Source organism: Boleophthalmus pectinirostris, unplaced genomic scaffold (genome assembly GCF_026225935.1).
Source record: "Boleophthalmus pectinirostris isolate CB_2022bp ecotype Guang Dong unplaced genomic scaffold, ASM2622593v1 HiC_scaffold_22, whole genome shotgun sequence".
Lineage (NCBI taxonomy): Eukaryota > Metazoa > Chordata > Actinopteri > Gobiiformes > Gobiidae > Boleophthalmus > Boleophthalmus pectinirostris.
The window spans coordinates 4,960,860-4,985,234 of NW_026571190.1; the positions used below are offsets into that span (position 1 = coordinate 4,960,860).

The 24,375-nt window shown below is 39.9% G+C and overlaps 1 protein-coding gene across 1 annotated transcript in view; it reads right to left on the bottom strand.

The window, feature by feature from the left end:
• cacna1hb (calcium channel, voltage-dependent, T type, alpha 1H subunit b) overlaps positions 1-24,375 on the bottom strand; it is a 218,369-nt gene that overhangs the window by 77,290 nt on the left and 116,704 nt on the right. Inside the window, exons 12-15 of the mRNA XM_055157997.1 lie at positions 8,682-8,867; positions 5,967-6,084; positions 5,363-5,518; positions 3,393-3,480 (exon numbers count right to left, since the gene is read on the bottom strand). Of these exons, the coding sequence (XP_055013972.1) occupies positions 3,393-3,480; positions 5,363-5,518; positions 5,967-6,084; positions 8,682-8,867 (548 nt within the window). The remainder of the gene's footprint in view (positions 1-3,392; positions 3,481-5,362; positions 5,519-5,966; positions 6,085-8,681; positions 8,868-24,375) is intronic.

Below are 24,375 nucleotides of genomic sequence, written 5' to 3' on the forward strand. Positions count from 1 at the left end.
CTATTTCAGGTAACAAAACAAAACAATACCATAGAACAAAACAATTTTTTCCATCTTTTTTTTCATCATGGATCACCACAGACAGTAGCGAGGTCATGTGGCAGATTTTATTTACGCCAGATGCCATTCCTGTCACAGCCGGCTTTATTACCGGAGTGGAGTGGGCAATCTGGGACAGACGGCTTTGGATGACATTTGAAGCATTAAGACAGGGGTGTCCAAACTTTTTTCATCAAGGGCCACATATCTAAATACAGATGAAGCAGAGGGCCGATCGAGGGCCATAGACTGGTGCTCAGTACAGTGAATAATTGAAATATGTGCATGTTTAAAACGAATAGCATGAATAAACACTGATGGCTCATGCTAAGATCCTTAAAACCACAAACTAAATATTACATATTCGCTTTATCAAGGTAGATTTCCCAAATACTTGCAGTAAGAAGTACATTTTTAAATGATGTAAGGTAATTTGGGCCAATTCACCTGGAAGCCTGAGGGCCAAGAAAAATTTGTCTGAGGGCCGCAATTGGCCCACGGGCCATAGTTTGGACATGCCTGCCTTAAGACAATAACAGTTACAAGTGTCATTTACAGTATTGTTTCTCAGCATTTATATAAGACAGTTAATCATGATTACAGATCTATAGAAGTAGAACAACTCCTTTAACCTCTTAACGCCTCATTTTATATAGATGTATATAAAAAAATGTTTTGTGTGTGTTTTTGCCTTTAAGTAGGTGGAAAATTTAACTGAGATTTTTAAACTGACTATTAAAAAATAAATAAAGAGAAATTTGGGGTGTGTTGCAAATTTGCGACAAATAGAAACAAGTGCTTGCCAAAGGTTCCAAGGAAAGTCCTGCATATGCACTAACATTGGAGGAATGCAGCCGTTATCTCAGCTTATATCTTGATCCAAGCGGTTTGTCGCATATTTGTGACACTAGGCATTAAGGGGCTATCTAAGGAATACACACAAGTATTGCAATACTATAGTGTGAACTCAATTACTTTGCGTGTTCATTTCTCAATTGTATTACTCCCTCACCTCCAAAAAAAAAAAAAATCCTGACCGCTATGGTATGGAGTGAAGGAATAATGCTGAATAATGCTCTGTAAATTGTCTTTGTGACATATGTCTGTGAAAAGCGCTATATAAATAAAGACTTACTTACTCTAACCCTGATTTTAAAAAAATAATAATAATAATTCCACAAAAATAACTCTACAGTATCATAAATAAATCACTACAGCATTCAGCAAAATAAATGGAAACTATTTACAATAATTAAACATATGACTGATTGATATTTCATGTTAGTAACTATCAGAGGTTGGGACTTGCAAGTCGTGACTTGGACTCGAGTCAGACTTGAGTCACTATTTTTAGGACTTGAGAAGACTTGATGCTTCTCCTAAAAAAAAGTTTTTTGGAAATACTTTTTCTCTTTTCAGTTGATGCATGTGGTGCTTCATTTTACAGGAACAAATTGGAACATGTCCCTCTCACTTCTCTATTTGTTACTTTGGATGTAACTGAAGTACTGTGATGTCCTCAAATGTACTACAGTAATGTACAGTACATTACAGTAAAACAGAGGGAACTATTGTACACCAAACAAGATGCTTCCATTTCAGTGCAGACTACAGGACAAAATAACTGCACTTTTAAATCTGAATACTTTCTATTCTGACTCTCTTATATAAACTCTTATATAAATACTCATATATAAATATACCATGACTTTAAGTACAATTTAGTTTATAAGGCATATAAATTCATAAAACCAAAGTTATATTTTGGTTTAAAGACTTGAAATGACTTGAAACTCAAAGCAGATGACTTGGACTTGACTTGGACTTATGGGCCAGTGACTCGAGACTGGACTTGGATGTTCCTGTCTTTGACTTGGAGTTTGACTCGGATTTGAGGTCAACGACTTGAGACTTATTTGAGACCTGCAAATCAACGACTAGGTCCCACCTCTGGTAACCACAGCACAAATTATACACAGTCTTAAAAAGAGTGTATTTCATTCTATGAGGTAGCACACAGAATACTGATACTTTGAAGTGACATCACATTGGGGGTGTTTTACATGAATGTCTGTGGTGGTGTCTATGGTGTTTTAAGATACAAACTGGATTTAAACAACACATGTTCAGGAGCCTGTGATCGATAACAGCGTTCATGGTTCTGTTTAGGAGTTTGATTTTCAACAAAAAAGGTGAGTGACTAACTGATTTAACTTATATATGTGAGACTTAAAGGGTCCATCTCATGCAAAATCAACTTTTCAGAGCTTTCTTCTAAGAGTGATGTGTGGGCCTTGTATATGTCGCTGAAGTGGTTTTTAGATTGATTTTGTTTTGTTTTTTGTTTTTTTACAAATTACAGTGTATTTCTGCCACCCTCCCACGTGACAACGAACTAAAGCTGCTGCAACGATGACGCGGCAGATACACCTATGACGCGTTTGACGTAGCAGAAACCGCTTCACGCCCGCCCCTCTTCCCCACTCCACCGCCTCCGCCCCACCTCCAACCCACATCGGCTGACAATTCCCACATGAACACCTAAACAAAAGTGACAGCATAAGCTCATTGTTCTACACTGCGGTGTACACGATATAATAAGTTTATCTACTAGTGTTTATTAATACTTTACCAATCAGTAATGTTCAGCTGATGTTGACGCTGTGCTTGAGCTTCGTGCTCCTCAAAGTCCTCGCTGAATGCGCTGTATCTCCATGATGAATAAAAGTTTGTTCCTACCACTATCAGGGTGCACGTCTGTCTCCCCCTCCCTCCCTGAGATGGGCGGAGGAAGGGCGGCTCACTCAGAGCCTACGTCACGTTTGGAGGGCGGAGCCTGTGCTTTCTCATAGCCGGCTTTTCATAGTTCCTGGTCTGTGACTACCTCCAAGAAATTAGTAAGATTTCATAACTATTGTGTAATGGATGTTCCAAAACCCAAATTGTGCTTGTTTATGTGCAGAAGATACAATGTGAAAAGAGTTATTTTGCATGAGATTGGCCCTTTAAAATACGATATTAAAAATAAGCATTAAAATAAAGATCGGATTAAAGTCTTACAAAGCTTCTGACAAAGTATCTTATTTATATTTTGGGAAATTGGGGTGTGGGAGCATAGATGTCTGTAGGCTGAACATTGGACAGAATCTTACAGCTAACCATAAGGAGGCTTTGAATAGGGCCCAGGAGAGATCGCTAGATGACTCAAAAATGCATGGACGACATGTAAACATCTTAAAGCATATCTTTTGATGAGGGAACAGCATTATAACATGGTATAAAGCTTCCAAAGTCAATTTTAGATAATAAACCTTTTTTAAAACAGTGTAATTGTGTGTTCCCAGTGGTGGTACCTGCAGCGTACAGCTCCCTCAGCTTCTCCTCATCCTCGTAACCCAGAGACTGCCTGTCTTCATCGGCCTCGGACCGGTTGGCGTCCCCCTACAACACAAACACAGAACCATGTGGCAAATACCTTAACAATTGGCGCAACCGTCACGTTTCGCTCTGCTCTGCTGTCGTTGAGTCGTACAAAAGAATTAGTGGGGAGTGAAAGAATGACTGATAAAGTTTAGTGCCAGACGGGCCTGGAGGGGGGGTAGGGGTCTCCTGAGTTCTCTAGTTGAGTTATGATCGTGGCATTGGCAGCGATCTCCCCAGTTCAGGCCAATAAAGCTTTACTGAATTTAATTAAAATTCACGCCAGAAAAATGACGGCAGACGGATTTGGCAGAGTGTCTGTATGTATGTGTGTACAGGGGGAGGGAGGGGATGACAGCGAGTGTTCTCTGATGCCGCAGATAAAAGATGAAAACTAAACAACAAAAGCTCCCCAGCTGTGAATGGCAGGCCGTATCAAACACATCCCCACCCAGGAGAGGAGCGTGTGAGTGAAAGAATGAGAGATAGGGAGCGAGGGAGAGAAGGGAGGAAGAGATAGAGTATAATGGAGGGGAAAGAGCACTGGAAGCCTCCCAACAGCGAGACGGTGGTTGGTTCTGTATTGCGCGTTCGGAACAGTTGATGAAGTTTTGCTGGAGCGCTGTGGTCAGGGCGGGTAGGGTGACACATTTCAAATAAAGTGAAGCGCTGTGGCACTTCGTAAAGCCTGTGCTTTAGTCCCAGCACAAGTCCAAATGTGCAGACACGCAGCACACTGTGGTGATTGGAGCAGAGGGAGGTGAGCAGAAACGAGACACAGAAACACAGAAAACACTTCAGCAGTAAAGAAAAGAGCTCTGGGATCAAAGCAAACAAAGGAACTGTCTGACACTTTAAGCACAAGTTGCTTTTCAATCATTTATCTGACAACAATTATCAGTGTTTATGGCTGTACCTTTAGTGCAGTGTGTAACTTTCCACAGAAACAGAAAGTTAAAACCTTACTTCAGAACATTCTCCATTGTGATAGATACGTTTAATGCCATACTGTCAAATATTATAGCCAAAGAAACAACATTTCCCCAGAAAGAAGCATGAGAATATCCTCCTCCAGGCCGCATAACTGAGGAGATGCAAGTGAATAAAAAGCTTTTATTTCAGTCTAATTATGGCAAAAAAGTTACACACTGTAAAAATGTACAGAACGTTAAGGACACAAGGAGTGAACAGTCAGATTTGGCACATTTTATACTTTCTCGTATGTTTAAAAACTACATTAACAACATCTTTTCTCATCCTTATTTATTCATGAACAAACGTTACAATTACTAAGTTCCAAAAAAACTGTCCACATATTTCGGTTCTGATCAGTAATGTCAATGATTCTCCAATGCGAGAGATGAGTTCTGGAGGAGCCAGAGCACTCATGGATGTTAGTGATTTGAGTTTTTTTTGTTTTGTTTTTTTTCCAAATGTGCATAACAGCACTACAAAAGTACACAAACTGTACTAAATACTGAATATATTTACAGTAAATTTTGTTTTTATAGTCAATAACATCATTGGATATTGTGATAAGAGCTGCTTCAAAATATTGCAGAGAAAGTCCCTCCTCTACATAGATAATTCCAGAGGGAGCCATTCCAGATTGATATTAGAGTGCTAACGTGATTAGCTCTGTAATATCAATCTGGCTTTTGCCAGGTTGGAGGATGTGTCCCAGGAGAGGGAGATGTGGGGATCTCTGCTTGTTCAGAGTAAGTGATGGAAAGAGGAGAGAGGGTAATGATACAAAGTCTTTCACTTTATCTGCAAATACAACTAATATCCCCACTCAAATCACAAAGCTGCTCACTGCCTCACACGTATTAAAGTGTCTCACAGAAAAGATCATTTCAAAGGACATCTTCAATAGCCAAAACAAACAACGCTGTGTCCTTACCTCTGCTTGGAATCCTTCAACCAAAATGGCCACGAGCAGATTGAAGAGGACGTAGTTGCCAAATGTCATGAGAGCTACAAAGTAGAGAGCAGCCAGAGGAGTGGTGGAGGCCATGCCATTATAAAGCACCGCGTTCCAATCTTCTTGTGTTAGGATCTGCAGAGACAGGTGAACAGGCAGCATGTCACTCATATAATACACTGTAATAGGTGCTGCACTTAGAACTAACCTATTTTCTATGTAGCTGTTGTCAGCACAATGCCAATTTCAGTTTCTTTGCTTGAATGGGCTAAAGTATAATGACGCTCATCAGTGGTAAATAAGGCCTTGAGGTTGTTTTGTTACACCACTCTCAGCTCAGTCATAAACCCTGCTTACCTTCTCACCAGAGGGCTTTTGTGTTTGCCAGAGAAATTGAGAGCGAGTGTTCCCAAATTGGTACAAATGAATTAATTCGTACAATCGCCTGGGCCACTACTGGTGACAGGACCAGCTGCTACGTGTTTCCCATTGCAATTCATTTCAGAGTGTAATTTAGCAGTCATGTATCAACAGGAAGATGTCCAGATGAAGTAAAGCTGATGCAGTGGGAGTGGGGACGGACCTGGAACACAGTGACGGTGGCCCAGAGCAAGGAGTCGAAGTTCTTTCTGTCCGGTAATGTGTCACCGGTCTCCTGACGCAAACCGAATTTACAGCCGAACAGATGCATGCCCAAGATGCTGGAAGAAAAACAGCAAAGGGGAAATAAGCAGGTTTTAATACACGGTGATGACAAATCTCTAAATAAACAACTATCTTTGATAAATCCAACCAAATGTTAATTACTTTATTTACTAGTCTAACAGTGCGCAGACAGGTTTCTCTAATTTAGACTTCATTTGGTGGGATAATACCTGCTGTAAATATAAATGAATAGTTTCACACCAATCAAGAAGTAATTTGTTGAAGAAACATTCGTTGAAAATTGAAAGGTAGTAGAGAGTTTTAAAACATATACATCACGCTAGGGAGAATTCGATCCAGTTAGGCACAATTTAAATGTACATGTTTCTGATACTTTAAAGGTTGTATGGAGGATTTTTTTTGTTTCAAATTGTCAATGATAGCATTATAGAGGTGCAGTAGCCTTGTAATTATGATGACCAAAAAAAAGAGAATAAAAATTCATCAACTCTGGATGTGGTGGGGCTAAACATTTGCCAATAGATAACGACACTTCCTCGTTATCTGTTAGCTTATATTCTGTCAATCAAACTCCCTACGGTTCTAGCGTAACTGACTTGCCTGCGCGCGCGCCGGTACGTGGTTTACGTACGCCTGTCACGCAGTCCACAGACGCAAGACGCACAGACGCTGTTTACTCCACCAACGCAACAGTTCTTAGCGTCTTTTTTTTTTACCTATATCTTCCTCGCAGTTCGCACAAAGTTTGTTGCAATGGCGACAAGAATCCAGGAGCAGTTAGCCGCAAAAGAAAGTCCGTTTTTGAGGTCGCTGAAAGAAGAAGACAAGGGGAAAAGCAGCGAAGCCAAACTAAAGTGATTCTTGGAGATTCATTCCAGCGATGGCGCGACTGAAGCAGACGCAGGGTCTAAAGACTGACGCACTGGTCCACAAATTACTCCTGGACAGGTCACTTCTGCTTATTATGAAAACGTACTTTATTTCCAAGAGCTAGACAAACATTTTTCAGGACACGAATGCGATATCCTATGTCTGAAAACGTAATTTTCAAGGCAAAGAAAGAGTCCGCTTGCTGCTGCGTGTTGTAGCTAGTTCATTCGCACTGAATCTCCGCGCACTCCTTCTCTGCTCCCCTTTCCTGCTTCTCTCCCCGCTGCCCGTTCCGCTCTTCCCCCTGCCCCTCACTTCTCCGGGCACGGAATCTCCGCGCACCGCTCCCCTCTCCTCGCTCCCCGCTCCGCTCTTCTCCTGCTCCTCACTTCTTGTCTGCGCACGAAATGTCCGCGCCCCCTCCCCCCTCTCCTCACTTCTCCGCCTTGCCTAACCAACACTGTAGTTAGTTGTTTACAAGTCATGTGCAGCTCACCGGCTGTAAACAAACCTGTTTCTGGCGTAAGGAGGGGGAGGGAGGAGGCGTTTCTACGTAGGAGCTGTGGGGAGGGGGGTGGTTTCACGCATGCGCAACATTTGAAAAAGGACAAACAGTCGCTGGATTTCTCGTTCCTTGGAAAATCCTCTATACAACCTTTAAACAAAATAAAGGTGGTTTTATATATTTGCCCAGTAATCATTTCTGTGACTTTTGAGGAGTTTTGGCCTAGTGTACAGCATGGTTTCTAGGTAACAGTTACGGAGTTCCCTACAGTGTAATGTCATAATTTCTAAGGAGAAAAAAATGCCCAAACTGGAAAAAAAGTGTTAAATTTTTAGCCAAATTTTAAATATAATGATCTTGATTATGTTTTAAATAAAATGGTCATAGGCACTTTGAGATGTGCATCAAAAACTGTATTTTCATGTGTCATGTATTGTAATTTCTGGACTATTGAGCGCACCTGAATGGAAGCCACGTCAACTAAATTTTAAAAGAAATAAAAATGTGTACATATATAGACTGCACCTGTCTATAAGCTGCAGGTGTCCACGCTGTAACTTGAGATATTTACACAGAAAGATGGTACACAGAAAGATTTTTATTTTTATTTTTAATTAAATACCAGTGCATGATTTTTCCGAACAGTGACGAACGTGCCTCTGTCCTATCTGAATCATGTCAGCGTGTTGTACGCTTTCACCAGATTTCAGCTCTCCCGGGGGATGGGGCTAGTTGTATCGATCAGGTATGAGAGTATGTCCGGCTAGTGTTGCAACTTTATGTTAACCCCACAGACAGCGGCGCTTTCTGCACTCAGGCTGTGCGCATCCACAGTGCTGAACAAATAACCCATCTATATGTTAGGCACAGGGTTCAAAGTGTGAGAAAAGGAGCGGCTTATAGTCTTGAAATTACGGTAAATTATGGTAAAATCTGAGTAATTTGATTTTTCTAGTTGTACCTGTGCATGTGTTAAGTGCTTTGACCAAACTCTAAATATTCTAATAACTGGACAAATGCTTGTACATCAGGTGTTTTGCAATATCAGATTTCATAGGTGCATGCACACACACGCCAATTATCTAATTATTTGGTTATCTAATTAGGTCTTATTAGGCTCCTTTTTTGTTTAGCTAAGATCAAAACACAGCTAGATTAGGAGAGTAAATAAAGAAAATTAATATAATTTAACCAAAACAATCTCATGTATCAGATGGAGACCCTTGCCCCTCTCATGTACACAGTATATTTGCAGACCTGAATATGAATATGAAGAGCATGAGCAGCATGCAGAAGGTGGCCACGTTGTCCATGGTCTTCATGAGGACCACCAGCTGCCTCCGGAGCGCGGGCAGGAACCGGACCAGCTTCAGCACCCTGAGGAGCCTGAAGGTTCTGAGCACGGACAGGCCTCCCTCCGCCTCTCCCACGATCTCCCACACGCTGCAAACACAACAACAAGCACATTACACACGCCTACGCAAATGTCGTTCAATCAATATTCGCTTAACCTTCACCACAAATGTGCACCAATTCTCCAAAGAACGCCTCTGGGCTGGATAAGAGCTGAGATCCTCTGACATGTGGCAACCAGAAAGACGAAATGGGCCATTGCTACAACAGTGCGACCAATAAATGTAGTATGAGAGCACAATAAACAAGCACAGCCTTCAAGCACAGATGCATAATTTAGCTTCAAGTACTACATAATGGAGTAATACAGACCCTGTAGACTCAGTGTACCCATTTGGCTGTGAAAAGCAGTCCCACACACCACACATATGACATGTAGAGCCAATCCAGGCCATGGGCATGTTTATTCATTTCGAAATCATGAGGTCTAGAAACGATGTATTGGCATGTTGTGTAAAACTAAGGTAGCTCAGTGTGCGTGGGATTTACTGAGTGTAATATCAACATGCACATTATTTGCCGACAGCTTGAGCGAGGGTATTTATTGTGGTCCTCCCAGTGCCAGCCGCTAATGATTTCACATAAAACAACAGTGGCTTTAAAAGAATTAAACAGAGCAACAATGACAACAACATGCCACAGTGGAGGTTTAATTTACTCAGAGAGCTGACAGAGAGACGGACCGAGCGCCGCACAAACCCCAGCGTTAAGTGTCTGTGTGCGATAATGTGCTCAACTTGAAACAGCGCCTACAATCTTCTTTTAAAGCTTCTACAATATGAGACAACGTGACACATCCAAATGATTCTAATGAGGTGTATGACATGTAATCATAATCCAGAAGTGCTCCTCCTAGTCTACTTACATTTGAACTACACTGCAAATTTCTCTGATCTGGCCAAGATTTTAAAACGTATATCAGGTTATTCATCTTATTTTCAGGCGAGGAGAAAATTCAGTTTGTCGACTGGACAAAAGTTAGTTTGGTTGAAGACGTTTCACAGATCATCAAAGCTGCTTCTTCAGTTCTGGTCAGATGCTGGTGGACACTTCCTTATATTTGTCTGCAGGGAGGAGCTAACTAACTACTCTGAAACTACCACATCTACTTGTTTACAGTTTTTGTTTGTTAGTTAGGCCTATTGACCTGTACAATGTGTGGGGTTTAATTAGCAGAACAATTCAGGGCCATAAGGAGCTTCCACACCTCTGGACCTGACCTGGCTGCACCTGTTGTTCTCTTGTTTTGATGTAGGTTTGAGGATGGAGTTGTAAATAGGAGATAGATGGTGTCTGAGGCCTCCATTTCTGTTTAGAGAAGGATTCTCTTTTTTAACAAAAGACTGCAGTGAACACTACATTGGAGAAACTAAACAGCTACTTCACAAGAGGATGTGCCAACACAGACGAGAGAGCAGCAGTGGACCTCAGTCTGCTGTACATCTCCACTTAAAATCCACGGGCCACTCATTTGAGGACAGTGAGGTACAGATTTTAGCCAGAGAAAAGAATTGGTTTGAGAGGGGAGTGAAAGAAGCCATTTTTGTTAAGAAAGAGAATCCTTCTCTTAACAGAAGTGGAGGCCTCAGACACCATCTATCTCCTATTTACAACTCCATCCTCAAACCTACATCAAAACAAGAGAACAACAGGTGCAGCCAGGTCAGGTCCAGAGGTGTGGAAGCTCCTTATGGCCCTGAATTGTTCTGCTAATTAAACCCCACACATTGTACAGGTCAATAGGCCTAACTAACAAACAAAAACTGTAAACAAGTAGATGTGGTAGTTTCAGAGTAGTTAGTTAGCTCCTCCCTGCAGACAGATATAAGGAAGTGTCCACCAGCGTCTGACCAGAACTGAAGAAGCAGCTTGGATGAGCTGCGAAACATCTTCAGCCAAACTAACTTTTGTCCAGTCGACAAACTGAATTTTTTCCTCGCCATGGATTCTACCTGGACGACTGAGGGATGCTTCACACAACTTATTTTCAGATTTATGATCTACTTACTAGCTCTGAGACTGATTAGTTCTAGCCTAAAGGTGGTTTATTTTAAGATAACAAGTAAAAAATGTCAAGTAAAAAAAATCTTGCTGCATGGACAGATAATTTCATTAATAATAATTTTCTTTTTTTCAAATTAGCTTTTTATTGAAAAAGCAGATTACACCTTGCAATGTGTAAAATCCTGCTTTTACATTTAAAAAAAAACAACATTTAAAAAAAAAAAAACATATTCAAACTCAGAACAGGTTGGGGAGCCTGGGAACCTCTTTCACAAATTAACAGAACATTGCAAATATGAAGTAGTTTTATATGAAGTCTGATCTCACCGGCTCTTGTAAAAAAAAACTTTCACTACTTTTAAGTCATTTTCTGAGTGTTTATATCTTAAATTTTGGCCAAGCTTTTTGGCTAAGCAGTGTAGGGAGGGGATATTGGTTCCAGTATCAGTATATGATTCTTCAGTATTGGTTAGTAGGGCTTAAGAAGTTGCCGATACGATAGATACCTTGATACATAGACCATGATGTGCTTTTTCGATACACTGCACTTTCAATTCAGTACGATATATTTCAAATCGATTCAATACGGTTCGGTGAAAAACAAAGTCTAAATCAAGGCTCTGATTCTAAAAGCCTACTAAGTTTGTGCAAAGTTAATATGAAAAACACACATTTTCTCATCAAAACAGTGAAAATGTCAACACAATAGTAGCTCTTACACAAAATAAAAATAAAATACACCTAAAAATTTTTGAAACACCAGCCCACGAAATTGATACTGTATCATCAAATTAAACAATACGATATATATTTCAAGTTTTTTTCACACACCACCATTCGGTCAGTATTAGTGTTATTTGTGGCTATTATTTTTACAGAAGTGAAAAGTTAATCTTCATCTCTATTTTGATTTGAGGGCCTTGCAATGGATTTGAAATGGTAAACGGTCACATTTTTATACAGCGCTTTTCCACCTTCAAGCCACTCAAAGAGCTTTACATTGAGGAACCACTCACCCATTCACACACACACACACACACGCAGTGAAGAAGTGATTTGTTGAAATTAGAGATTTGAGGCCTAGGTTTTTTGAGTCGATATCCTGTCTGCTACTTTAGCTGATAACTGATATTTGCCTTTACCGATATTTAGCTGTTAAAATCTCGTCCTGGACATAAACATCATTGGTTGGCTGTGTAATTCTATTTAACACAGAGTTAACACAGATGAATGCTGTTGTTGTGTCCTTGGGGAAGACACTTACTCACCTTGTCCCCAGTGTCTGTGTACTGTGGTGCATGAAAAGCTCCTGGCTTGAACATGGAAAAAGCACTGTATGAAAATTGGACCTTTAACCATTTCAAATCTATTGCAAGGATCTCAGATTTATTGTGAAGATGAAGAAAAACTTTTCCCTTTTAAAATGCCTTTAAAATTCGCTTCAAGATTGTAGTAAAAAGGAAAACAAGCACAATTTGGGTTTTGGAGCATCCATTACACAATAGTTATGAAATCTTACTGATTTGTTGGAGGCAGTCACAGACCACGAACTATGAAAGACCTGCTATTTTGCTCATCCCCCCGCCCGTCCTGAGAAAGCACAGGCTCTGAGTGAGCCGCCCTTCCTCCGCCCATCTCAGGGAGGGAGGGGGAGACAGGCTTGTGCCCTGATAGTGGTAGAAATAAACTTTTATTCATCATGGATACAGTGCGTTCAGCCGCATGTGTTGGACCTGGAATCGGACGAGCACTTTGAGGTGCACGAAGCTCAAGCACCACGTCCACATCAGCTGAACATTACTGATTAGTAAAGTGTTAATAAACACTAGTAGATAAACATATATCGAGTACACTGCAGTGTAGAACAATGAGCTTTTGCCAGGCATGTCCAAACTATGGCCCATGGGCCAAATGCGGCCCTCAGACAAATTTTTCTTGGCCCCCAGGCTTCCAGATGAATGGGCCCAAATGACTTTGCATCAATTAAATATTAACTTTTTACTTCAAGTTTTTTGAAAATCTACTTTGATAAAACTAATATTTAATATTTAGTGTGTGGTTTTAAGGATCTTAGCATGAATAAAGACTGATGGCTCATTCTAACATGTTAAACATACACATATTTCACTTATTCACTGTTTTGAGCATCAGTGTACGGCCCTCGATCAGTCCTCTTCTTCATCTGTGTTTAGATATGTGGCCTTTGATGAAAAAAGTTTGGACACCCCTGGCTTATGCTGTCGCTTTTGTTTAGGTGTTCATGTGGGAATTGTCAGCCGATGCGAGGTGGAGGCGGGGCGGAGGCGGTGGAGCGGGGGAGGGGGGCGGTTGTGAAGTGTTTTCTGCTACGTCAAATGTGTCACAGGTGTAGCTGCCACGTCATCGTTGTAGCAGCTTTAGTTGTCACATGGGAGGGTGGCAGAAATACACCGCAGTTTGAGTCTGAATCAGTCTAAAAATCACTTTGGCCACATATACAAGGCCCACACATCAGGTAGAAAGTTCTGAAAAGTTGATTTTGCATGAGATGGGCCCTTTAATTTGTGTGTGTGTTGGGGGGAAGGGGTGGAGAGTTTTGTTGTTTTATTTTTGTTGTATGTTTTTGTGTCTTGTTTTATGTTTTCTTATTGTATTTTTTAAAATGTTATATTTTATTGTCTTTAATTTAAAAAAAAAAATCACTTTTGTAAAAATAAAAGCCACAAATAACACCGATACCAAGGTTAAATGTAAGTAGACTTGGCTCCTCTACTTCTGGATTATCATTAAATGTCAAACACCAGTTGGGAAGAATGTTCAGAAATCTCAAGAGGGAATCAAGCAAGAGTGAAAGAACAACAACACACAAACCCTCCACAGCAAAAACTGGAGGGTACAGACTTCAGGGTAAAATATTTCAGAGTTGTTTTTAACAACAAAAAAAAAGTGTTATTTTAACTATTTGAAAGTTACCGTTAAATCTGGACTATTGAGCACAGCTAAATAAAAGCCGCATAAACTAAATCTTAACAAAATTTTAACACTGTACATATATAGGCTGCACCTGAATATAAGACGCAGGTGTCCATGTTCAAGAAGGTTATTAAGTTCGGGCCGTCTGCTTTTATCGCCTCTGAAAGTTTTTGTCGTCTTTTTGCACTGAGTCAGTTCAGCTGCCGTTGCCAAAATCTCACCATCGATTCACTGACGACGAGCTCACATGCAGCAGCTGTTTCCTCCTTCCACAGCTACATCAATCCCCGTTTTGTGTTTTCCATGAGGCGGGTGTGTGTATAAAGCGCAAAATAACTGTTCAAAACACAATCAAACAACATCTTCACCCCCGTCTCTCCCTGCGCTCTACTGCACATGTCTCCTGCAGAAAGAGTCTCTGTTCTGTCTGTATCATGTCAGTGTCTTGGAGGATTTCAGACTCTCTCGGGGGCGGGGCTAGTTCTATCGATCAGTTCTTAGTGGATGTCCGGCTACTGAAGTTTGAGATGTTTCTTCTCATCATTTACACATACTGGTAAGACGTATCCCTACAAAGTGTTATCCGGTTACTCTTATAACTCTTTTGGGGTTAAACGGGAACTTTCGTCTGTCTGTGTGTTTGTCTGTTTCACACATAACTCTCAAACCGCTCATCTGACTGATCTCAAATTCGGAGGGTGTCATCCTAATGGTATGAGTGTGTGTAGTGCCAATTTTCATGTTGTTAGGACAAAAAATGCCAAAGATCTGGTAAAATAAGTGATATTTCCAAAAATGTTAAATCAACTGTAGAACAGATTGGACTCATTTAAACCCTGAGAAAATGTTCAAATTGATTCTGTGAGAGTCAAATTTAACACTCCACTTTTTGCTGTGTGCATATTTAGGACGTGTTCTTCTCATATTTAGGATGTGGTAATACTGGAAGTGCTTTAAACTCCATACACCCTGACTAGAATCATTTGGATGATTTCTGAGCAGGAATTGCCAAACTCAGCTAAAGAAAAGGTAAAAAGTAGCTGTTGAAATCTTGAAATCTATCGCTTCAAGACATCACAACGTTGGCCAGAACATTTTGAGCTTTGGAGATGTAGACAAACTCATAATAAATGGTTACTCAAACATGTGAAAACTAAATAAAAGCGAGAGCTAGATGGCCTTCATATGTTTGCAGCAGGATAAACCAACATATGAGAATAAAACGAAACACCAGGTATGTTTTTTTAATGAGAGAACAACATCCTTGTTCAGCTACAAGGCTCTAAGCTAAAAGAAAAGTACTTTTAGCACAATGTAAGACCTTAGGTAAAGCAAAGAGAATAAATAATATAAAAGACAAACTGAGATACTAAGATATAAAACAAAAGACAAAAGTTGAAAGGTGAATGTTCTTTGAGATGCTGCAGTATATAATATAAATATATATATATATATTAGGGGTGTCAAATTATCACGTTAATTGCGATTAATTAATTACAGTCATATTTATCGCGTTATGTTTTTTAATCGCGTTAATCTAATTTTTAATCTCTACCTTTAGTGTTTCTGTATGTGAGTTGCTTTATTATAAAACCTGTTTTTATGCGTTGTTGGGACGACAACAACACACACACACACACACAAACACATTTATAAATTTTTTTATTTCAGTAATTCCACTCATTGTCGGAAACCCACATAAAACGCGCGCAGTAAGAGCGATGTAAACGTCATGTTAACGTTGGCGGCGTCAGTCACACAATGGACGAGGTGGAAGAGCCAGTAGAACAGAGGCAGCAGTGCACAGGTAAAAACACATTCGTGTCTTGGAAATTATTCTCCCGACGTGAAATATAAAAGAAAATAACAAATATAAAATCACCTACAACTTAAATGTCACTGGTGAAAACAACCTGCATAGACTCATGATGTCTGCACTACTGTCCTATAGTGACCTGCCACATGAGGGGACACGCACACAAAACACACACAAACACACACACAAACAAACACACACCTTCATCATCGTCATCAACCTGAGAACCACGTTTCCTTCCGTAGTTACTGCGCGGACACCGCTGTCCTCCCGTGAGCCGCGTGTGGATCGTGTTTTCTCGCGTACGCTGCGTAAACTGCGCTTCCTCCTGTGCGCCTCTAAACCAGAACTAACACCAAGACTAAAACCAGGACTAACCCAGTCCAGGACTAAACCAGGACTAAACCAGGACTAAAACCAGAACTAAAACCAGGTCTAAACCAGGTCTAAACCAGGTCTAAACCAGGACTAAACCAGAACTAACACCAGGACTAGTGTTACTGTGCACGCGTTTTGTGTGGGTTTCCGACAATGAGTGGAATTACCGAAATAAAAAAATGTATAAATGTGTTTTTTGTGTGTGTGTGTGTGTGTTGTTGTCCCAACAACACATAAAAACAGGTTTTATAATAAAGCGACTTGCATACAGAAACACTAAAGTTAGAGATTAAAAATGAGATTAACGCGATTAAAAAACATAACGCGCTAAATATGACTGTAATTAATTAATCGCAATTAACGCGATAATTTGACACCCCTAATATATATATATGTATGTGTATATATATGCACTAGGGCTGGGCGATATGGAGTAAAAAATATATCTCGATATATTTTGCTATATCTCGATATACGATATATATCTCGATATCTGTACAGGAAAAATAACCCCCTAAAACTGAAAACTGCAAAAACAAATCTGCCAAATTCCACAAGGTCTTTTTTTTATTATTAAAGTGTAAGAGGTCGGCAGTTCATATAGGAACATTTAAGATTACAAAAAAAAACCTAATTACATAAATAATAATTTAACTGTAAAATAAAAGAAATAATACACATTTCCTTCTTTTCATTCATAAATAAAACAACTCAACTCAAGCTCATCTTTGGATTTACTTTGTCATCCATACCATAACCAGAACCATGAGCTCCTTCAGAGGAAGCTCAGGATGTTCCTTATTTTAACAGAACCATGTTCCTATCCAGCAGTAAAGAACTATGAGGCATCCCACAATCCACTGCAGATCAAACTCAACGTTTAGAGGCCAGACCAAGGGAAAATATCTAATCTAAAATGGAGGCTGCATGAGCCCTTTGTGCTTCATTCATTATGTAGGCGAACTGCGGAGAACAACATGTATGACATCTCAGAAAAGCGATACTAAAAAGTGTCGGAAAACTGGCACGTCTAAACAGAGAACATCTTGTAATGAAGGGATGTTGGAATATGTCGGAATAGTCAGAACAGACCCGGACAAAACTACACTAAATAATGCACTGGTAATGCACAAAATCATATCTAAGGAGCGGTGCAAGAAACACAAATGATCAAATCATTTCATATTGTTGATATTAGGGATGGGCATTCGATTCAGTTTTCTTAATCAGTCGTTGGGAGAATTAACAACGATTTTCAATTAATCATTAATGTTTTCATATTAAAATTATCATCATTATTATGACTATTACCAATCTGCATAAATAAACTCAACTTTACAACATATAAACCAAAACCACTCCACATCAGCCATGTGAGATTATAATGTGTTTAATGCAGCTTTGACACATTTGTTTACATCTTAGACAAACAAAACTTAAAACCATATGACTCATTTGCATAAACTAAGCGCTCTAAAAACAGCTCCCTCCTTGTGCTCTGATGTGGTTCAGCTTCTGTCAGACTAAAGGACACGACTCAGTGGAATATGAGTGTTCTACCTGTGACAGAGGGATGATGATGATGATGATGATGGTGAGTGTGTGCTGTGTGTGTGTTGTGTTGGAGATGGCTCATGTTTTCAAAGATCAGATGTGTGCAGGTTTAGTGCAGCTCTTTATTTAACATCATTTCACTCACTTTATTTATGTTGGTCACTTTATTAATTTTGGTTTCTGTTGTGATGAAAAGACTGAAAAGTCTTTTGGACACATGTGACTCAACTTTATGTTGCAGTAACCGGGATACTGCGTTTACATGCATCATGACGAAACTGGGATACTCAAAAAACACTGATATGCTGAGTGCTACAGTGTCTTCAAGGAGTCAGAGCCCAAATGTGGGACTGTGAGGCACAACTCCAGTGTTTGTGTCAGACGCAGCCTCGTCTCCTTACACTACACTACACTGCAACCTACATTCGGTTTGTTGATTAAAAATGAACGTGATTGATGAAATTCTTAATGATCACGTATTGATTGACTAACCATGCCCATCCCTAGTCAACATAAAGCTTTTGTCACTTGTACTTACTCACAGTGGGAAAAGGAACCACAACTTTCACTCAAGTGAGAGTACTGTTAATTTAAAAAAAAAAAAAAAATCTACTCATTCTACGCAAGTAAGAGTAAAAGTATGCTGCTAGAAAGGTACTCTGAAAAGTACAATTTGTTTAAAAAGTTACTCAAGTAAATGTAAGTAAGTACTACCCACGTCTGCTATGAAGTCACTCCAACTGCTGGTTGTGACAGCACTCTTCTAAATGATCCAGCTCTAAAATGACCTCACTGAGAAGAAGATTTATGGTCCAAAATCCCTTCATTTGTATTCTTTCTTTCACTCATTTCTGGAAAAGGTTGCTGCTGCTGGACGCTTTTCCAGTAATTGAAATACAAGGGCTAAAGTATCACAACAATAAAAGGAACTGTATGTAAGATTTAGATGTTAAATTCCACGTACATGACCGAACTGTGTGCCCAGATGTGAAAAATTAAATATAACCATGTCATTAAATATAACTGTGGTAATGCTGATTTATTCCTAATTATAAAACATTGGACATGATGTTTTAATTTCTTGTTTAGGTTCTCAAGACAATTATTCAGTCAGAAAGCTTCACGGTCACTCATTTGGGTTGCCAGTTTTAATTCTGAAATCCAGTTGGTTTAAACCTAAAATGCGTTTCTCTGATGTGAACGATCTCTACTGAAACCCCAGATTGGCAATTCCAGGGTTGAAATCATCTAAATGATTCTAATGAAGGTTTGTGGAGTTTAAAAATGACCACATGATATCACAAGGTGGAATAGAGAGTGAATGAAATAAAGAACAACTCCAGTTCATGATGAGGAAACACACATTAAAACTGTAAAATCATAGGCTTACAGTGGTCCCAGCTGCAGGACATCTACAACAGAAAAGTGATTTGCAAGGTTCAACAAATAATGGAGAGCCCCGAGCACTCACTCTGAGGAGTTTAACCTCCTTCCTTCTGGGCGGCGTCGGATCAGAGCTCAGACAGCTTGGACTTTCTTTATTTCTGAAGTCATAAAGAGGATGAATGCTCTTATAGTTTGGATCAGTCGTGGAGAAATGCGGTTATATACCTATTCTTTTTTGCCTATTTTTAACTTAAGCTGTGGTTAAGTGTAATATTGAATTGTATTGTACGCAGGGTTCTCACTCTTTTTCACTGACAATATTTCAAAACATTTCCATGACTTTTTCATGACCTAAAGTGAATTTCCATGACTTTAAAGCACATTTTTACAGCCTGATTCATCAGCCGGTTTCACTTCATGGAAACCATCTGACCTCGCAGCATTAGGATTCGTTCGCTCGCCTGTAGGCAGCTACTTTTTTTATTTAACCAATCGCTGCTATTTGATCGTGACATATGTAATGCGCCGAAACACTCAGTGGTGTCCGAGTAATTGCCGGCTTCACAGTTCTTCACTGATTGGCCAGTGTGCGGTCTACAACTTCCAGGGTTCTTGGAAACTGTCAAGTGTATTCTGATTCCTGACCTAGTCACTGGAGAGAAATTAAATTGAGTGAAGGCACTAGGTTGCGTCAGCCTGGCTAATGCTTTTAGACCTATATATGAAATGTTAACCTTTCCCCTCATCTTATGGTTTGGTAACCATGTTGACTCCTGTTCCTGATGGCAATCGCCGCTGTAGTGGGTGCAGTCAGTGTAACTACACATATCGCTGCAAAATTTTAAGCCTCCTCACACTGGGAAAGAAATACTGATCAGAGGAATTATATATTATAACACAAAGCCTGTTATTTATACGATCACCTGCCCCTGTCGTAAAGCCTCTGTGGGTAAAACAAGCAGGCTTTAAAAACACAGATTGCAGAACATAGGAGTACAATCAGATGTAAAAACATGAACTTTTTTTTTTATTGGCATTGAACATGTGGAACTGCCCCTGAGAGGTGGGAATCTAGAAATGCTCCTGTCAAAAAGAGACACTTCTGGATTCACCAACTTAAGACTCTGGCTCCTCACGAACTGAATGTGGAGTTTGATCTAAGATGGGTTTTTTTTGTGATAGACTTAAACTATTTCTGTATTTTATAGAATGTTTGTTAATGTAAATATCTCAACTGTTGTTTCTTGTTGTAGAGTGGACTGAACTCACTGGGTGACCTCACTTTGGGACCTCCCATTCGTTGGAGGGGGATGAGCACCTGGGCTGGCAACCATTTTGTGTGCTGTGGTCCAAAGCAAGAAAAACATCTGATGAAGGTTTTTTGTGCCGAAATATTATTTTGAAAATAAAGAAGCTTTTGGACATCGGCCAACTGAGTGTGCTATGCATTTTTTCACTTTTGTCTGGCTGCTCCTTGCATTTGCACCTCTGCAGGAATTTTGGTGTGCGTTTTCTGTCTCTTTTGATTACAGTTTTTTTTGACATTCAAAATCCTGTCATGCATTTATTGTCGTCTCTTTTAAACAAAAGGCGCAGACATTTGGAAATAATCATAATTGTCTAATGTGAACTTAAAGGTTGTATAGAGGATTTTTTTAAGGGAAGAGAAATACAGCGACAGTCCTTTTTCAAATATTGTTCATGCGTGACACCACCTTCCTCCTCCACAGCTCCCTCAGTAGAAACATCTCCTCCCGCCTCCTTACTCTAGAAATCACGCTTGTTTACAGCCAGTGCGCGTTCAGAATTACTGTTGAAGTGACCTGTCTAGAAATATTTTAGCGACCGACACGTCAGTTTTTAGACCCTTTTTTGCTTCGTTCATGCAATCGCTGGAAGAGATCTCCAAGAATTACCTCAGTTGGGCTTTGCTTCTTTTCCCCTTCTCTTCTTCTTTCAGCGACCTCAAAAACCGACTTTCTTTTGCGGCGAACTGGTCGTAGATTCTCGTCCGCCATCACAACAAACTTTGTGCAAACTGCGAGGAAGCTACAATTTGAAAAAGCCTCTAAGAACCGCTACATAAACCACATAATCCCCGCGCACCGGTGAGTCAGTTACACTAGAGACGTAGGGAGTTTGATTGACAACCTAACAGCCTATAGAAAATGAGGTAGCCTCGGTATCTATTGGCTGATGTTTCATCTGGCCTCACTACGTCCATAATTGATAGATTGTCATTCTTTTTTTTTTTTTTTGGTCATCATAATTACAAGGCTGCTGCGTCTCTGTAAGGGTATTTTAAACTTTCATTGACAATTTGAAACAAAAAAAAAGCCTCCATACAACCTTTAACAGAACGCTGTAGTTGATGAAAGAGATACTAAAATTCTATGACTTTTCCAGGATTTCCATGACTGTGGGAACCCTGTGTATGTCTACTGTCTGTCTGACACTGCTGCACAATCATTTCCCTCTGGGGCAATAATAAAGTTGAAAGTTGAAACATAGATCAGAAAATAGTCCCTTTAAAAATCATGTACAATGCATAATATCAGACTTTTAATAATGAAGGTTCCTATTTCTCGATTCTTCATCCATACCCTCAATAAAGTGCATAGCTTATCCACTATATCTCATCTCATTTCACTACTTCATGGTTCAGTCATTTATTCACTTCGAGGAAATGCCTTATTGAATGGAGGGAGACGGCTAACTGCTCACAACTCTATTCGTCACACCTCCTCAGTGATGTAAGCCCAAGATCTATGTAGGAAGGATGTGTTGGTATCATATTTTAGGTTCCTCTGCCTCGGCCACTCGAAGCAGGCTCTAGGATTACCTCTTACAGGGGGATACAGATGAGACCACTTCACGGCTCCCATGCTGCAACTGTAGCTTTGAGCTGAAATGTAATAAAGACAAGGCTATCCCGTGTCTGCGCCGAGAGCTCGCTAAAGCACTTTGTGTTTGAAAACTTAAATAGGTTTCCATTTCAAGGCAGTTCTTTAGACACAGAAAGGAAGAAGAAGAAAGAAATACTGCTGTGCAATAGAGTATATGGTTAGAGAAATCTTTCGCATAATTAAAGATTAAAGATTTTACTAGGGATGTTGCAGTTACAATGAGATGGCTTTAAGTATCTACGAATACCCGATATTACTATAAATTTACGTAGTTTTGCCTAGTTTTTTAAAACTCTGGTGAAGTGTATTATTTTACTTCATGGTCAGACATGAACAGCAGATATATACGCTGTCATATGTAGTGGTAGTAGTAGTGGCAGTAGTAGTAGTTTATTTTCTTCAGTCATGTACTTAATCATGTACTTAATATGCTGTTATCAGTGTTGTCATTGTTACTTTGAAATAGTAATCTGACTACTGATTACTTCTTTAAAAAGTAACTTAGTTAAGTTACTGACTACTTGCTTTTAGATTACAAAGTTAGATTACAAGTTACTTTATTAGTTACTTTCAGGAGCGGCTGATCCCCCACCTTTTGAGGCTATTTGTATTTCCAGCTGCAAAAGTCGTACCTCTCTCCCTCCGTTGTTTACATCTGACTCGTGGTGGAGTGGAGACGACGTAACATCATAGGAAATGTGTCACCAAAAAAGATTTATATGATCTTTGGGGTCACATAACCCACGTCGCCAAAAAATAAAAATAAATAAATAACCTACGTCGCCCTGAAACGCAAGAATAGTAACACACAATGTATTAGATAAGTAAGTTAAATCGGACTACTGGTTTGGAAATAGCACTGCGTTAGACGACTTGTTACTGAAAAAAGTAGTCGGACTACAGTACCACGTTACTAAGTAGCGTGTTAGTGGCATCACTGTCTGTTACAAACATTTCACATAAAACTATGACCAAAGAGCTTTAGGCTGAAGTGAAATCAGTTCTGAATGCCTGACCCTGATTACAAATGATGATACCAATACGGCTGTCAGCAAACAACAGCAACTTGGATAGAACACAGAAAAACATATATCTACGATAATAATAATAACAGTACTCATGAGTCAATACAGCGGTTCTTTTGAGTGAACTCTATTCCACTTCCGACACCTGCAAAGAAAATTACTATTTTCTTCAAAATCATCATCAACATTTATCCTTTACCTGCATCTGTAGCCTACATTATCTAGATTATTACCGTATTATTCAGACTATAAGGTGCACTTAATGCCTATCGGACTCTGGTCAGATTCGATCACTGCTCTGTAGAACACGGGCCGGACTCAGACAAAAAAATTCGGCCCGATCCACACTCTAGCCTGGGCTGAGTTACTGTGAATGAGTTGAATAAAGTTTGACTTATCTGACTGTTTTGTACTTCTTAATGCGCTTTATAATCTGGTGCACCTTATGTATGAGAATAGGTGAGAGAATTCGACATTACTGACATTACGCCTTATAATTAGGTGCACCTTATAGTCCTAAAAATAAGGTATCTTACTGTCTCTCTATGTAGTAAAAATATGTCTTTAAATCATTCTAGCGCTCTGTATTTGCTTATGGAATTATATTTGTAATTCTATAACAACCCCAATGTTAACCAGGGTCAAAACTTGACTACACTATACAAGTTATGACTGGACAAATAAAAATATATGACAACATCTTTATTTTGTTAAATGAATTTTTAAACAATCAGGAAAATGCCTGTTTGCTCGTAAATTGTTCTTGCATTTTAGATGGTATTTTCCCATGTTGATGACATAGGAGCAATTCAGGACTACTTACTATATTTTCTTCCTGAACATGTGAGACAGGCCTCTGCTCTGACTGTTTAAATCCAGCCTCAAAACGCTTCTGCTTAGCTGCATATGACTGAAAGGTTTTCATTCTGCACTCTTCTCTCTCTTTTAATTTTAATTTTATGATGATTATGTTTTGATTTGTTTGCATTGTGATTTTTATGTATTTCTTATTCTGTAAAGCACTTTTATGTGGTTCTCAACTGGAAAAAGGTGGCTTGCCCTCTCCGGGTAGGTGGAGAGTCCCTGCCTCAAGTGGAGGAGTTCAAGTATCTCGGGGTCTTGTTCACGAGTGAGGGAAGGACGGAACGTGAGATTGACAGGCGGATCGGTGCAACTTCAGCAGTGATGCGGTCGCTGTATCGGACAGTTGTGGTGAAGCGGGAGCTGAGTCGAAAGGCGAAGCTCTCAATTTACCGGTCAGTCTTCGTTCCTACTCTCACCTATGGTCATGAGCTCTGGGTAGTGACCGAAAGGACGAGATCGATGATACAAGCACTCGAAATGAGTTTCCTCCGCATGGTGGCTGGGCGCTCCCTTAGAGATAGGGTGAGGAGCTCAGTCACACAGGAGGAGCTCGGAGTAGAGCCACTGCTTCTCCACGTCGAGAGGAGCCAGTTGAGGTGGCTCGGGCATTTGTTCCGGATGCCTCTTGGGCGCCTCCCTCGGGAGGTGTTCAG